The sequence below is a fragment of the Gymnoscopelus microlampas genome (genome assembly GCF_963454915.1).
Source record: "Gymnoscopelus microlampas genome assembly, chromosome: 14".
Taxonomy (NCBI): Eukaryota; Metazoa; Chordata; class Actinopteri; order Myctophiformes; family Myctophidae; genus Gymnoscopelus; species Gymnoscopelus microlampas.
In genome coordinates, this window is record NC_139951.1 from 42,299,805 (window position 1) to 42,317,945 (window position 18,141).

Genomic DNA, 18,141 nt, shown 5'->3' on the forward strand with positions numbered 1-18,141 from the left:
AGGTCCCTTTTACTAAGTATAGAGGGTCTAAGTGGTTAAACTGAAGTGACATTGATAAATTCCAAATATTATTATTAAGTATTCTGAGGCACCCCTGGACTTGCGTCAAGGCACCCAAGGGTGCCACGGCACCCACTTTGAGAAGCCCGTGACTAGAGTGAAGTTGGAAGGCTTACAGCAGTTGATTGGATTAAACAATCACCTGATTGATTGGACTCCTTCCTCCTGGAAGACAAGTTCACTTTTCCTGATCACTAGGTCAGGAAAAGTGAACCCGGGGTGTGAAACCGTTCTCTCTCCATCTACAGCATTGGTTCTCAAAGTGGGGTCCGGGGACCCCCAGGGGTCCTTGAGGGGGTTCCAGGGGGTCCCCAGGGGGTCCCCAGCTAAATGATGGATAGGAACCAAATGGACCCTTATGGGTCTGTAACTCTGAGAGTGTACAAATGTACACTGTACAAAACGAGAGTGTACAAATGTACAAGTACTAACGGGTCCATTTGGGTACACTCTCAGAGTTAAATTGACATAGATTTTACAATATAAATTGCTGTCCAAGTGATAGGAATGCCATTAAATGGGGGTCCGTAGCCTAATGCATGTCAAAGTGTGGGTCCTTTGAAGTTAAAATGGTTGAGAATCACTGCTAGAGAGCCGTAAAAATCTCTTATGGGGGCCATGGCTTATCTTTTCAAATCGGGGTCCGCTGGCTAATAAGCGTCAATTTGGGGGTCCTTGACATAAAAAAGTTTGAGAACCACTGGCATAGCTAGTCTACACAAGTACCAGAGCCATGGCACAGAGCTGTGTGTACTGTATGTGTGCTGGCCTCCATTCCTTGCTCAGGTGAGGCTTGTGGGAATTACGGCTCTTGATTGTTTAATCTGATCAGGGGGGGATTGGTGACATCCGGAGGCCAAATCCTGTGCCGAGCCCCCCCCCCCTCCTCCTCCTCGTCAGGAGCGTGCAGGGATGAGCCCTGGCGAAGAGCAGCAGAACGGACATCAGCACATCAGCTCCTCAGTCAGTGTGAGGGAAGCCGAGACGTCAACTCAACACATTTCTCTGGTTTAACGGGGCATCCCACCATTCAACAGGTAAGGGAGACGTTTGTCTCATTGTCTTACATTAAGAAGGTATTTCTTACTTCTCACTATACAACCACCAAGACAAGCTGCGGCTGAATTTGAATGAAATGCAGCAGAATACATCAAGTGTATAATAATAAATAATAAATACAAGTGGCATCAACGATGTAGGCACTGGGGAGGATAGGATGCCATGGAGAGATAATGCTTAATAAGAGTTTACATTATTTTATATAGTACTCTATAGAATACTATAATATAGCATTATACTAAATAGAATATTGTATTGTTTTATACTACCTAGAATACTATACAGTAATTTACTATAGAACACTTTAATATAGGCTAGTATTTTACCATATAGAAAAATACAATAGAATTTAGTATTATACTATGCTGTATATAATAATATAATACTATAATATAATACTTTACTATGTGGAATACAATAATATAGTGCTATACTACATACTGTAGAATACTATAATATAATATTTAATAATTTGGTATTATACTATATAGAACAATATAATATAGTGTTATATTTTGCCAGGCTATAGAATACTATGATATAGTATTCTATAATCTTGCATTTGCCAGTATTTGTTGGGTTAGGGTCAGGGTTATGAACCAGTGTGTGCATGTGGTAATTTATCATGTTGTATATCAGGTGGTAATTTATCATGTTGTATATCAGGTGGTAATTAAGCATGTTGTATATCAGGTGGTAATTAAGCATGTTGTATATCAGGTGGTAATTAAGCATGTTGTATGATCAGGTAGTAATTAAAACTATGATGTCTTTGCTCCCACAGCCAGGATGGCTCGGGACATGTCTGATAAGGAAATCCTGAAAATGGAGATGGATCAGTTGACGAAAGAGGTTAACACCCCACGCACAGCAGTGAGTTCAAAGCTCCTCTCCTTTTAACCACCTAATCCACTTAATGTTCAGTACTTTTACTTCTACTCCACTACATCTCAGAGGCAAATCTTGTACTTTTACTCCACTACAATTATTTGGAAACTTTAGTTACTAGTTACTTTGTAGATTTTGATTATTATTACAAAACACACATTAACCAACAGCCCTATATATATTTTGGCCATTTGAAAATAGTAGATCTACAAGCTCGGAATGCAACACATCGTGAGCTTGTGGATCTGCTATTTTCAAAATATTTATATACAATTTGTACATTAGAAAAGGTGTGAAAGGAGACATTCTGCATAATGAGTACTATTTTTGGAACTTTAAGTACATTTTGATACCAATACTTTTGTACTTTTACGTAAGTCAATTTTGAATTCCGGACTTTTACTTGAAACAGAGTATTTCTACAGTATTGATACTTTTACTTAAATGAAACATTTGAATACTTTTTCCACCACTGAGTAAACCCCAGCATTCGCAGATCGACAAGCTATTTGCCGATCGTCTATTTTCAGCGACAAATACAGAAAACAAAAAAGACACTAGAGCACTGAGGGACTTGGATCAAACATATAGAGGGTTTAATTGGTGGAGTATTAACACAATGAAAAAATATGAGCTTAATCTAAGTGTAGACTGTGTGCATTATGAATGAAAAATAAGTATAGGCAGTATTTTTGTTAACCTACCAGTAGTCATTATCTTAATTGTTATCAATTGCAATATGTTCTCTTATTTCCGTTTTAATATAAATCCTCATATTACACTTTTAAAAACTGACTGTAACATACAGGGTTGTTTTCTACCTTTCTCTTCTGACTAACAGGTCGGTGCAAACTGTCAAGATACTATTGACTGGGTGGAGGGCAAGGCAGCAGAGGACCCCCTGATCAAAGGCGTTCCAGATGACAAGAACCCCTACAAGGGAGACAAGGGAGGCTGTATAATAACATAACACACACATACGACGCCACAGGAAGACTCCGCTGTTGTCGTTTGGGGATTTTTTTTATCAGTCACTCCCATCCTGTAGAATCCATGTGGAAGAGCCTTCAAGAGGCTCGGAGACTGTTTGGTGTGATGTTGTATTGGTACAACCACAGAACCTCCCTGTTCCCCCCTATCACTGGATTATATACTGTATATTGATATGGATATGGATATGGATATGTACCTTGGTCAATTTGTAATTAAACACAAATAGATGTACAAAGCTTTGACCTGGTCTGGCTGTTTGATGTTATTGTTAGTCTGTACAGCAGGGGTCGGCAAGTAAGTTTGGCCTCGGGCCAAACTTTTTCAAAGCCATTAGATTGTGGGCTAGAACACAATCAATGGCTAATTTAGGACCTGGAACAACCGTATATACAATAATAATTATATTGTTATAAAGGATACTACATAAAGATGTGGTATAACAATTGATAGAAACGCATGTGGAATCAAATGTTACAGGTGCACACAGAAATGCTTATGTAATCCTTGTTGTGCAAGCGTCATCCTTGAATGTTTCACTTAGAGGATATTTTGTTCATTTTATCTGGAGACAGAGAGTCATACTCCTTTTCGAACAAGAGCTCTTTCATGGTTCAAGGTCTCTTAGAACGGAGAGAAACAATGGATCATTCAAGGCATGTGAAACACAGCTTTGGTTTGTTTTTTAAACGTGAGAGATTTTTTCATCCAAAAGTCTCAAGAGGAAAGTTGACAGTGAAAACATAACATTCAACATGACGGGCCAGTTCTGGCCCACGGGCCGCCTTTTGCCTACCACAGCTGTACAGTATACCTGATTAATACTTTATGATCGCTTGTTGTCATACACACACACACACACACACACACACACACACACACACACACACACACACACACACACACACACACACACACACACACACACACACACACAGTTTGATATGCATTACATCACAGATTAATTTGATAGCATTTTTATCTCTGGGGCGGTGGGACCCCAATTGACGCGGTAAAATCTTCAGTGTTAATCTAACTCTGAGACATCTCAGACCCCCTAAGGGTCCATTCGGAGTTTGGAGTAGCTATCAATCGTGCAACTGCGGACCCCCTCAAGGACCCCTGGCTGTCCCAAGACCCCACATTTACTTAACTCTAATATGGATCCACCTATTAGCACTTGTCTAAGCATGGCTATTCTTCACACCCACTATAAAACTCATACACATCAACATACAATACAATAGACACAACAAACAGACAATAAGTTAAACGATATATAAACTAGAATCGGGTGCAATAAAGAAAATAAAACAACTTTCAGAAATATACAACTTTACAATATTGAATAACAAGCAGTATTGTACAGTACAGGCCATCTCTGCACAGAGCAGTGGGGGTCAATCTGTTACGACACGAGAGCACGGTGACACAAAGTCATTCGAGTCGTGTGCCAGGTCAGGTGCTGCTTATAGAGTCATCATTCATAATAGGATTATTTAGCCATGCTCTTTGGTCCGCTGACACACTGCAGCTTCCTGTGTCAAAGACTTTAAGCTCATTTCTACACAGCTCTTTGAGCTTTGAGGAGCATCCAACTATAGTAGTTTGTTTAGTCTCAGTCTTTATAATATAATGTAGTATAATATAATATAATATAGTATAATATATTGTAAGTAATAAGTATAGTATATAATAGGTTGCGACATATTCAGTTTTTCTGAGATACAGCATAAGGCACACACACAATATACAGTACATACATTTCAGAAAGCTTATCAGCAAGCTGCATGGATGGGATATCTCCACATTTACTCTTATCTGATAAGGTAATTTAGATAAGGGATATGTTGTGGCTAATTCACAGTAGACTTTAAACATAATGTGGTGCACCTTTATGTCTTTACTACAGTACAGATAATGAACCACTTTCAACCTATTATGAAAATCACACACACACACACACACACACACACACACACACACACACACACACACACACACACACACACACACACACACACACACACACACACACACACACACACACACACACACACACACACACACACACACACACACACACACACACACACACACGGTTACTTTTGAGGACAATCACCACATTGCTGCATGTGAGACCTGAAGCTCATCAGTGTCCTCAACAGGCTCTGTGATGTCATATCTACAATGTACATAATGTCATATCTGAATTTTTATTCTCAGGTTGTACTATCTTATGCACACCTGATCAGCTCAGAGACGGGTGCGTAGGCAGGGATCCGACGTATATAATGAAATAAAATGACCAAGCACACCGATATGATGATAAAGCACAACTTTATTTAAGCAACGTTTCGGTCAATAGACCTTGCCTGACCTTGGATGCCTGAAGGAGGTCTATTGACCGAAACGTTGCTTAAATAAAGTTGTCCCTATAGTGCAAGTGTAGACGGTGTGCGGGTCATTTTATTTTATCATATACTCTCAGGATGTAACAATGGACCCTTTTGAGTCCATTTTGCACTCAGAATAAAACAAACACGGCAGATGTGACTGTGTGTACACTACAGAAAAAAGATCGATTGACACCTACAGGCCGGAAATAGAATATGGTGCCAACACTTATTTGACTGTATAATCTCCTGGGAAAAAAACAGTGTCTTTCACCCTTCGTCTTTATCTTTACTGCTTGTCATAACAAGAGTAGAATTACATGTCTGACTCTTGCCCTTGTTTGCCCACAGTCCTTATTGACATGGTGCAGTATAAAAGAGAGTTGGCCAAGTGAGCATCTTTCACTAACAGCTAATCAACCAACTCTGACAGTATAGTGGCTTCGTTTTGCCGTCATGTGGCTGTTGATTTTCCTGGTGTGGCTGGCGGTATGGGCCGGTGGATCGTACTGGTATCTGTTTGGGAAGAAGAGTCCCTTCTCGCTGGAGTCAGTGAGACCGCCTGCCCCTCGCGAGCTTGACCAGAGGAAGAGGGACAAAGTCATCAAGAACGGTAAATAAAAGCAGTGATTCTAAACCGTTTTAGATTTTTTAGGACAGTGGTTCTCAACCTGTGGGGTGGGACCCCCAGGCGGGGGTCACCAAATGATTTTTTATTTGGGGGGGGGGGGGGGGGGACGACGACAGTGACAGTGAAGTGACAATTTAAGGACTTTTAAGACCTTTTTAATAACTCAAAAAAGAAAAGAAAAAAGGCCATTACTGCATCAAAAGTAATCAACAAACTATACTATAAAAAAAAAGTCAAACTAAATGCAATGTCTCAACTCCTACAATTTCAAGTGCTTATCAGGGTGGGGGGTCCCCAGTTCAAATACGATTATTTTGGGGGGTCAAGGCCTGAAAAGGTTGAGAACCACTGCTCTAGGACCCCCGGTTTGATCTAAATTAGACCACGCACAACCACTGAGCTGAATCTACACCGTAAAATCAGTGTTTTACAGTGACAGATAACCCCCTAAGGATACCATTGGTTTCTAAACTATCAATCGTGCAAATAGGGACCCACAATCTTTGAATATATATGTTTTTTAAAGCGAACATTTTTAACTCAAATCTTTGCTTCTGGGGGTCCCTGGATCAACATATTTTTGAGATGGGGGGTCGGCGGCCAAATACATATCATTTTGACATGAAAAGGTTTGAGAACCACTGATATAGCAACATACATTTTTCAGAAAACTGTTTAGAACTTAGATTTGGAAGACATTTGTATAATCGACCTCAGGTCTTAATGGGTATAGTACAGTCATAATATCTACAGCTGAAGATAGGACATGAGCTGAACAGTATAGTATGTACAACACATTCTGCATGGAGACTTGTACAATACTTGTTGTTGAAGCCATTACTATTCTGCACCAAATCCACTTCATCCAATAGCAGGAGAAACATTTCAAAGTGTATAATCCCTATTTGATTAAAACAGTCCTTAATAATGTGGCTATGCGGTTTCATAACACTGTTTGTTTAATCATTGAAAACACATGCACGCACACACACACACACACACATTTCACTTGGAAACTAGAGACCACATCATTTGAATCAAAGGACCCTTCTATGTCAAGCTGCCCTGACATAATAGTTTTATCTTTTATGGTCACTAATGTAATTTAGACTTTATTATACGACCCAAGTTTTCCCTGTCTGTCATAACATATTGCGTTGCATGTTGTCAGGTGGAAACCTTGTATGTCCGTTCCTTTTGTTATTATTGTGCGACGTGTTGTGAGCTTGTAGATCAGCTATTTTCACTGCTTTTGTGTGACACTGTGACACTTGTATGATGAAGTAGGGCATTCATTTATGAAAAAACATGGAGATAAGAGGTTTCTACCCGACAGCAACAATAGATTTTAAATTATGCACCAGTGACTGTACTAGAAGTGCTATCTTTCATGTGTGCTGTTTATCTTAATGAAATTATGACCACGAGATTATAGCAACACCCTAATCTGCTATTTATTGCCGAGATAGAAAACCCTGTTCAGGAACTACGCGTTAACAATCGACAGACTCGAGCAAGGCAACCTTCAGACTTGAATCTTATCAATAGTAAATGATATAACACACATTTGAAACCAACTTTAACTTAAACATTTATCTATTCCTCACGTTACGTCGAGACAAGTTGCAAAGTATTGTGCATCCTGTTAAGTCCATAGCCGATCTACCTTCTCACAATATGTTGCATCACAACGAATTGTGAGCTTTTACTGTAGATCTGTTATTTTAGCTTTTTGAGGGAAATGTTTTGATACTATTGAAAAGAAGTATTTGCCTTTTAATGACATGCCCAGGATAGGGACGGCCGGTTTGAAAGTGGTTAAAACTATTAAATGACCACAATAAGATTACCTATTCTTGGACACCACTTAATTTGTGAGTTTTGTAGTTTTGTAACTTATAACTTTGGAATGTATTGAAACAAAGAATGATAATGGTTTCAAATAAGGACAGTGAACTCATACTGTATTGATCAGCGGTTCTAAAAGTGGGGTCCGGGGACCCCCAGGGGTCCTTCAGGGGTTACAGGGGGTCCCCAGCTAAATGATTGATAGAGAGAGAAATCGGTTCCATTCGTATACTGTCAGAGTTAAATTGACACTGATGATAGCGTAAATTGGGGTCCCAGAGATTAATAAAAAGACAAAAGAAAAATCATATCAAATGTGGGTCCGTGACCTAATGAATATCAAACTAAAAAGTTTGATAAAGACTGGTATAGATGTATGTTCTGAAACATGTGTGCCAATGATCTGTGTCCAGGTTTCAGCGTTGACAAGGTGCCTCAGAACCTGGACGTCATCGTCATCGGCAGTGGTATCGGAGGCCTGACAGCTGCAGCTGTGCTGGCCAAGGCGGGGAAGAAGGTCCTGCTGCTGGAACAGCATGAGCAGGCTGGAGGCTGCTGCCACACCTTCATAGAGAAAGGCTTTGAGTTTGATGTCGGTAAGAGAACCCATGTGGGAATTTATATAAAGCCAGCAGATATCAAAGAAATAGCCGATCTACAAGCTCACACAACATGTTGCATCACAAGCCATTGTGAGCTGGTAGATCTTGCTGAGCAACACTGGCGTGTTGGCGTGTGGGTGAAATCGCCTGCTCATCTAAAGGTATACAACAAACGATGTTTGTGGAATGCCTTGTTATACAGTATGTAGGCCTAGCTGAGGCAAACATATATATTGGCTGTTTTTGTATGCAAGTCTCTCTGCCTGCAATGACTCAATGCAGTATCATCGTCAAAACACAACACAATGGCATATAATCTAATATGATTAGACCTTCACCTCCAACTCAATATCTCATATGTGGAGGAATTTGGGGGTCAATGGCCAGTGTGCATAACTCCTGAACTATTCATTAAAGAAGGATGAGAGTAGCCTGGCATGTCCAGACTAATATCACTGCGTAGATATTGGGCTGGAACTTCGGTGTGGAAGATTCATTTACAAAGGGCGGTTACAAACAGATTCAAACGTCACAGCAAAAAAAATCCCACTTTGAATAGTGGGCTCTGATTGGTCACCCACAACTCTGGGGTGAGCGAAATGTAATTCAAACCGAAGAGTGCCAGACCAATCTGCCCAGGGTAAAAAAATATATAGCTGTGGCAGATTCGTCTGGTTTCCAGGCTATCGGATGAAAGTGGATGCATGTGAAAGCTTGTCTCAAGCCATTTCCCTTCCCTGCATTACATTTCCAAGATAATGTAAGATGATGATGCATATTTGTCTCTGAATCCCGAAAGGGAAAGAGGTGATACTGCAAACTGTAAATTCAAAATCAACAGGAAGAGTGTTGCATCATTTGAATCTGGAAGGCAATTAACCAAGCCGGCTTTCTTGCCATAGTGTAAAAGTACATACAGTACATAATACGTGTATGTTCTTTTTTCTGACTTGAGTTCAATCAGTTCCTTCTCGTTCATCACGCAGGGCTTCACTACATTGGCCAGCTCCACGAGAACAGCCTTCTTCGCATCGCCTTTGACCAGATCAGCGAGGGCCAGCTGGAGTTCCACGAGCTGGACCAGCACTTTGACACCATCCAGATCGGCCTGGGCGAGGAGAAGCGTGAGTACACCATCTACACCGGCAAGACCGAGATGGAGGCCCACCTGAAGAAGCAGTTCCCAGATGACACGGCCGCCATTGAGACGTTCTTCAAAATCATGAAGGTATAGAACAGACTGGGGCCGCTTCAACTATTTATTATTTTCTTAGCGATTAATCCATCGATTACTTTTTAGATTAATAGAGAAACGTGGTTTAAAATAAAATAAAAGTAAATTAACCGAATCTGGTATTAACCAAGCGTTATTTTATACTTTGTCGCACGACAGTGTCATGCAATTATAGTGAAAATAGACGATCTACGAAGTTGTCGATCAGCATTTTATTTCATATATTCTTTTATGATAAAGAAAAACATCACATGGATGCAACTGGGACGTATCATCAGTGTTGTAGCCTGGGGTCATAGGGTGTTTCGGGTCTCGCAACATACAACATACACCCTCGCTACGTCCCAGTAGCACCCACGGTCAGACCTATAGGGAAAGACAGGGCAGTCCGCTTCTCCGGAAGTACTCTGCCGGGACTCGGGGAGGCTCTGGCACGTGGAGGGACTAGGCTCTGTGGGTTGTCTCCTGGCCGGGCTCCTCCTTCGTCTCACCAGGTCCAGGACCTGAGCGCTGCGCCAGATCAGGTGCACCGCCCCGATCCAAACATTTCCTTCTGGCGTGATGGTTCCTTGGAACGATACCACTAGATTGGGCCGTCTAATGGTATTAGCTCTGCTTGCGGTACGCTGGAATGGCCCTCCTAAAGGCCTAACCGCGGGTTTGTTGGGCTTCTTCCTCACGGAAGACACAGCATGGGGCGCTAACCCATACTTCTCCCGGGGTGCCGTCTACATTCCGGCTGTCAACAGTCTCTCCTGTGGTCACCAAACTATTCCTGGTTGTCACGTAGTCTATAAATTCCTATGAGCCACTATAAATAGAATAACTGATAAAGAAAAACATCACATGGATGCAACTGGGACGTATCATCAGTGTTGTAGCCTGGGGTCATAGGGTGTTTCGGGTCTCGCAACATACAACATACACCCTCACCCAGGTGACCCAGCCAGGGTTGATCAAGCCCCGACTTACGTCCCAGTAGCACCCACGGTCAGACCTATAGGGAAAGACAGGGCAGTCCGCTTCTCCGGAAGTACTCTGCCGGGACTCGGGGAGGCTCTGGCACGTGGAGGGACTAGGCTCTGTGGGTTGTCTCCTGGCCGGGCTCCTCCTTCGTCTCACCAGGTCCAGGACCTGAGCGCTGCGCCAGATCAGGTGCACCGCCCCGATCCAAACATTTCCTTCTGGCGTGATGGTTCCTTGGAACGATACCACTAGATTGGGCCGTCTAATGGTATTAGCTCTGCTTGCGGTACGCTGGAATGGCCCTCCTAAAGGCCTAACCGCGGGTTTGTTGGGCTTCTTCCTCACGGAAGACACAGCATGGGGCGCTAACCCATACTGCTCCCGGGGTGCCGTCTACATTCCGGCTGTCAACAGTCTCTCCTGTGGTCACCAAACTATTCCTGGTTGTCACGTAGACTATAAATTCCTATGAGCCACTATAAATAGAATAACTGATAAAGAAAAACATCACATGGATGCAACTGGGACGTATCATCAGTGTTGTAGCCTGGGGTCATAGGGTGTTTCGGGTCTCGCAACATACAACATACACCCTCACCCAGGTGACCCAGCCAGGGTTGATCAAGCCCCGACTTACGTCCCAGTAGCACCCACGGTCAGACCTATAGGGAAAGACAGGGCAGTCCGCTTCTCCGGAAGTACTCTGCCGGGACTCGGGGAGGCTCTGGCACGTGGAGGGACTAGGCTCTGTGGGTTGTCTCCTGGCCGGGCTCCTCCTTCGTCTCACCAGGTCCAGGACCTGAGCGCTGCGCCAGATCAGGTGCACCGCCCCGATCCAAACATTTCCTTCTGGCGTGATGGTTCCTTGGAACGATACCACTAGATTGGGCCGTCTAATGGTATTATAAACTATTATCGCCTACTGTATAATAATGACATGCCAAAAATAGATCGGTCTGAGTTTTCATTGTTATACCGATAAATAGGATCTTTGCCATTGATCCAAGCAGGAACATAATCAATTGATTGATCATTAAAATAAACATGCTCTGAAAACGCACATGGCTTTCAAGATTTTCAAGTGGGCCCCGAGCCGAAAAAGGTCGAGAACCACTGCTCTACCATACAGATTGGATGAAATAACATTTTATTCATTAGCGCATTAAAACTGGGAAAGCATCTGTGTCATTTTAGATTTTAGCTATTCAAAAATAGCAGATATACATCTCATAGCGTGTCACTCTGTGCCACGCTATGACCTTGTAGATCTGCTATTTCTGAAAAATCATGAAAATGGTTGCAAATCTTGGAATACATACAGTATATATTTTTTAACTAAAATCTTTGCTTCCGGGGGTCCCTGTAACAACATATTTGGGGGTCGGGGGCCAAATACATGACTGATATAGCAACATACGTTTTTTTTTAAACTGTCAGGATGTGGAAGACATATGTAGAATCGGTCTCAGGTCTTAATGGGTTAACATATTAAGTTCCGGATTGCAGCTTTATGGCGATTCGCAGACATTTTCATTTTAATGTGAATTCCTGAAGTCCTTTTGTTTTCCAACAGGTCTCTGCCAAGAAGACCCACTACCTGGCAACCCTGAAGCTAATCCCACGCTGGTTTTCTCTGTTCCTGCTCAAGACCCGCATCGCACACTTTGTGTCAGAAATCTTCACCCTCACTGGCACTGGTGCCACTGGCCTGGTCGAGACCTTGACCTCCAACAAAGACCTCCACGTCATCTTTTCCTATCTGTTTTATGGTCAGTTCTCCTGGACGTTACCAATGTCACCAAAGTCTTCGTAACACCTCTAAGAGTACAAGACTGAATCTGGGAACCTTGTAAGCAGGGTTCAATTTATATACCTCATCATATGACAATTACATTTGGGGTGGGCGGCCATAGCTGAATGTGTTGTCCTTGCTTACTAAAAGTCGCTCTGGATTAAGAGCGTCTGCTAAATGCCAAAATCGTAAATTGTAAATTGTAGAGAGCCTGTCTGGGAAGCAGACGGTCCCAGGTTCGACTCCCGGCCCCAACCGATGTGTCGAGGTGTCCCTGCCTAACTGCTCCTCCTGAGCTTGTAGATCGGCTATCTTCGCTGCTTTGTCATTTAAAAAATGAAATCCTAAAATAGGGATGCGAGGGTTAATGTGGTTAACTTATGTACAGTATGTATATGTATTTAATTCAGTCTGACAAGAAACAGGGATAAAACATATATCCACCGGCCATAAATATGAATCACCATAGGGGGGATATCAGAAGCAGAGGCATTAACTATGCTTAGCTTTTGAGACAGATGAAGTGTGCACAATGTATTCCAATGTATATAATTGTATGATGCTTATCACACAACACAATAAATCCAGTGAGAACGGGAACTGTACGAGCCAAAAGAGGGACGCTCCCAGGCTAGGTTCTAACATAGTTAATGTATGCAAATGTAAGGGTTTAAAACAACAACTATTATGTGCATATGACATTATGTGTCTACTTCCAGGTGTGCCACCAAAGGACTCCAGTATCGTCATCAATGCCTTGCTGATTCATCACTACAAGCGCGGCGCCTACTATCCCAAGGGGGGCGCCAGTGAGATCGCCTATCACATCATCCGTACCATCCAGAACCACGGAGGCACCTGTCTGGTCAGGGCCCCCGTCACCAAGATCCTGGTCAACGACAACAACACAGCCTACGGTAAGGACTGACTCCAGTTCATTACGGCACAGGAGCAGTTTAATACAGTGCTTCTCAAACTTTCCCCAGATTGATATGCATTAGGCCACGCACCCCCATGAGAGATGTTTTAAATAAAAGTAGCATTACCACAATGTAACAGTTCTGTTACAGAACCCTTCAAACTTTCACTTGAGTCAAAGTACAAAAGTATTGGCATCAAAATATATTCCTACAGTAAATGGCCCATTTCACTCTTTTTATCTAGTAGCCTATGTATTAAATCAGGGCGACATTCTGGTATGAATTGTCTCTGTTGTGTGTCGTGTTTATGAAGGTGTGAAGGTGAGGAAGGGCCTCTCCGAGGAAGTGGAGATTCACGCTCCCATCATCGTCTCCAACTGTGGCCTCTTCACCACCTTCCAGAAACTGGTCCCACCTCACGTCACAACAAAGCCTGGTAGGTACTATACTAATACACTTCACAAATGTTATTCTGTCCAATCTGTATGGTAGAGTATATTAATACAATATAACTTAAACAAATAGGGGTCGTTGTATTTTGTCTCCCTGCTCTTCTATTGAGACATTTAGATCCTGTGTCTAGGTTAGACACAACCTTTTCACACAATCCTATTTCTGGTTTGACGTGCATTTTGAAATCACATTTTACCCCTGAGCAAGCAGGCAGGCTCTATTAGCTCAGTGGTTAACATTTCAGCACTTGCGCAGGAGACCCAGGTTCAAATCTGGGGTAGAACAGGAAAGTTACGTAGTGCTGCTTTTAAGTAAATGTGCTACTTTTACGTCCCTCACAGATGTTCAACAGAGGCTGGACATGATGAAACACGGCAGGGGGTCCTTCCTGGTGTTCTCCGGGTTCGAGGGGACCCAGGAGGAGCTGGGCCTGGTGTCCACCAACTTCTGGCTCTTCAAGAACAACGACCTGGATCAATCGTAAGCATGATGACACACATGGGAATATGATGCAGGAAGAGTGGGCCCCATCACAACCATGTTAAATTGGCTATTTTTCCACTTGTGCTGCTCTCAGAGCCCACAAGGCGGAGCTAGCGTATAGCGTAACAGTAATAGTAAGAATCATTTACACAGGCAGAGAGCAGTCTCTGCTGTTTGTTGCCTCTGCTTGGAGAATGAGAATGAATCATGCATGTAACATCTTGTCAGAAGAGACAAAATAATAATAATAATAACAACAACAGCTATAATAATATTGTGAAAATCTGAGGTAACTCCTGTGTTTGTAGGATGGAGGACTACTTCGCTCTGAGCAAAGAGGAAGCGCCTGATAACATTCCCATGATGTTCATCACCATGCCTTCTGCTAAAGACCCCGAGGCCAAGATCAGACACCCAGGTACACAAACACACACTTAATAACACCACCTGACACTTCTAGAGTTCAGTGAACAAATTTTACTGTGTACTACTATTCCTACTACTACTACTACTACTACTACTGCTGCTACTACACGCCCTATAACTGCACCAGGCTTTGTTTTACGCTACAAACTCCCACAAACTTGAATTAATATGAAAATGGCAGCCAACTTTAAATATCCAGCAAACACAGACACATGCATGTTGTACTGAGCTTAAATTACCCAGTAAGGCCATCACGTTGCTTACTACTTTCTTGTAGTGTATATGTATATTGACATACTTGTATACCGTACACCAGATCCTATAATAAGAGCCATGCTGGGTCTTTATAAAAGAACATAGAAATTGGTGTGTGTGTGTGTGTGCGTGCGTGCGTGCGTGCGTGCGTGCGTGCGTGCGTGCGTGCGTGCGTGCGTGCGCCATGCATGCATGTGTGTTTAGTGGGAAACTAATACAGCCTGTACCTCGTGTCTTGTCTGTCTACAGGAAAGTCTTGCATGACCATACTGACCATGGTGAACTATGAGTGGTTTGAGGAGTGGACGGACACCACAGTGCGTAAGAGGGGCGACGAATACCACGACTACAAGATGAGATTCGCAAACAACGTCTTCAACTGGGCCTGCACTATATTCCCCAAAATCAAAGACAAGGTAACTTAACTCTCCATCACAAAAGCGCAGTCCAATTAATCCACTGTATTCATAGTAAAGTCTTTAATTAATATGATTTTCTTCTCTGTTCTATAAACTCATCAATGAATGCCAATGAATGTTTTTTACTTTACATTGCTATGATTTGTCTTTCCACGGCATGGCACTGGAGGGGCCAAGCCATCTAGAAGACAGTGAGTGTGTGTGTGTGTGTGTGTGTGTGTGTGTGTGTGTGTGTGTGTGTGTGTGTGTGTGTGTGTGTGTGTGTGTGTGTGTGTGTGTGTGTGTGTGAGTGTGAGTGTGAGTGTGAGTGTGAGTGTGTGTGTGTGTGTGTGTGTGTCCACGGCTAATTTCACAAACCAGTCCACTGTACTGATCAGCCCCAAATTTCTGGTGCATGCTACCAGTTGGCCAAATAAGTAAATCCAAGAATATACTTTTTTCTGAACTTTAAAGGGGGGTAAAAGCAATATTCTTTGTTAAAAGTGTTACATTGATATATATTCCAATAGTAATCATTGCTGTCCACATTTTTTTTACTTGAGAACTACTTTTAAAATGACCAGCTCAACAAGGTCTACCCCAAAAAATGATTATCCCATTGCAGAAAAACATTACCCGAGGGGGCTTTGGAATAGCCCTTCGAAATAGAAATAGTTCCATTCTGTATGGAAGTAGTAGGTTTTCGGGTTCTTTGCCTTGCACATTTTTATATAACTTTATAATACAACTGACGTTTGTGAGCAACACTCAGCAACACGCAAACAAATGCCTACTATAGGAGATGTGAAGGTAGCTGAGGCCCTTCTTGATGTCAATCTATCAAGTCACCTTAATCCAAGTGGCAGATACCAAAAAGAGGAGTTTTTGGATTTGACAGGGGTCTCCAGTCTTCTCTCCTTCTGATTGTTTAGTACTGACTTCATAGACTGGCCACATGGTGTCAGAGATCCACAGTCTTGTTTTTTTCTTGTCCTCAGCTGGTGTTCCAGGAGGTAGCCACCCCTCTCACCAACATGCACTACCTGGGAGCCCAGCGTGGAGCCATGTACTCTGCAGAACACAACCTGGACCGCTTCCACGCTGAGGCCGTGGCCAAGAACAGGTGTGACACTCCGGTCAAAAACCTCTACATCTCTGGTAAGACAGCCTGCCTCCAGGACCAGCAACACTTCTGGTGGAAATACATCACCAGAATCAATGTTTAGTGGAGCCCAATTCAGTGAAGTTAGGCCTAGAAGATAAGATCAATTGATAATCCGTCGTATGACGTGTTGTAAGATTGTTCAAACAGCATAGACCATAACACAGGTTGTAACCATTTAGACCCTCTAGACTTAGTAAACTGGACCCGAGTTGTTTTTTTAGGCTACTTGGATCGCCTTTTTGAGCTTGTAGATCTGCTATTTTTGGCTAATGTTCCCCCCAAAATAATGGATGGTGAATGCTGGGGTCCAAGTGGTTAATTTAATATACAAAAAAACCTGTACATATAAGCAGTGAGATTTTTTTCTGGGCGTCCCTTAGCTTTCTTAGAAACAAAGATCGCCCGGCCGAGTGTCCCTTATTTGAATTTCAGGTAGTTGTTCAACCCTATATGTGTGTGTGTGCCTATTCCAGGACAAGACGTGTTCAGCTGTGGGATTGCAGGAGCTCTGCACGGAGGTCTGCTGTGTTCCTCCACCGTGCTGGATCACATCGTCTACATCGACCTGCTGTTTCTGAAGAAGAAACTGAAGAGGAGGAAGGCCCAGCATCTGGCTGAGATGGCCAAGAAGAAGCTGCTGTGAGGTGGGGAAAACCCAAACCGCAGCTCTTTAAGCCCCCTGGTGGACAATGGTGGTGAACTGCACGCTAATGTTTTGAATTCTGAAAGAACGGTATAACAGCACCCTTGATTACAACGAGGTACCCTGGCCTGATGTGTAATCTTTAGACAGATAGGGTACATTTATCATGTACTTGAGCTTTGGTCGAATACACAGAGAGCCGTCTGCTGTATCTGAGCCTGCTGGCTTTGAGAGGAATACTGAGATATGAGGCGTTATATTTAGTTTTAAGTGAAAGGCCATTGTACAGTAATGTCCTTACATGTATCTTGTTGACGTTTCAATTTCCTTTATCTCAACCCTTGTTTTGCTTCCACATCTCTAACTTAAGAACCGGAAGTGAATGTAGATAGTGTAACTTAAAATTTTGGGGCAGTGCAATTTCTTGTTATTAAATAATGAATGATAGATTGATTTGTAAATGTCAAATAGAGGAATGATGACAAATCAATAGACAAATCAATACTGGCACATAATGAGTGTGTGGCCAGTATTTTAAGTTGAAAAGCTGTGAGCCTATTAATTGTATATGGCTCACAAAACAAAGCAAAACAATGCAGAATATTTTAGATTAACAATCTATTGATGCAATAGATTGTGTTATTCTGTTATAACAATGAAAGTTAGGCACCACTTGGTCTTAGTCGTATATATTACAGCTGTGTTTAAAGGAGTTCTTCACCCACTTTCAACCTATGGTCATTATAAGATGGGACCATTTCTGTCTCGTTCTGCGTCTCAGAGGAGGGCTGTGGACAGTTCAAAAACCTGCCTACTAGTGACATCATCTGTAGGTTTGGTAATTTCAAACAAGATTTAAATTGTTTTTTAATTGATGCAAGAACAATAGCTTATTTCAGCTTGTTAACTTTTCAAGAAAAGAAAGGCTGTAG

At 42.4% G+C, this 18,141-nt stretch overlaps 2 protein-coding genes across 2 annotated transcripts; both read left to right on the forward strand.

The window, feature by feature from the left end:
* Window positions 1–1,908: 1,908 nt before the first annotated feature.
* gngt2b (guanine nucleotide binding protein (G protein), gamma transducing activity polypeptide 2b) lies at window positions 1,909–2,977 on the forward strand (the record flags this gene model as incomplete). The annotated part of the gene is made up of 2 exons (XM_084078647.1): window positions 1,909–1,992; window positions 2,849–2,977. The coding sequence occupies 2 exons, from the start codon at window positions 1,909–1,911 to the stop codon at window positions 2,975–2,977; spliced, it is 213 nt and encodes a 70-aa protein (XP_083934773.1).
* A 2,872-nt stretch (window positions 2,978–5,849) lies between these two features.
* On the forward strand, window positions 5,850–17,209 carry LOC311060229 (inactive all-trans-retinol 13,14-reductase; the record flags this gene model as incomplete). The annotated part of the gene is made up of 11 exons (XM_084078362.1): window positions 5,850–6,006; window positions 8,286–8,468; window positions 9,461–9,702; window positions 12,248–12,443; window positions 13,186–13,383; window positions 13,700–13,822; window positions 14,181–14,319; window positions 14,631–14,740; window positions 15,253–15,419; window positions 16,400–16,559; window positions 17,040–17,209. The coding sequence occupies 11 exons, from the start codon at window positions 5,850–5,852 to the stop codon at window positions 17,207–17,209; spliced, it is 1,845 nt and encodes a 614-aa protein (XP_083934488.1).
* Between the last annotated feature and the right edge of the window lie 932 nt (window positions 17,210–18,141).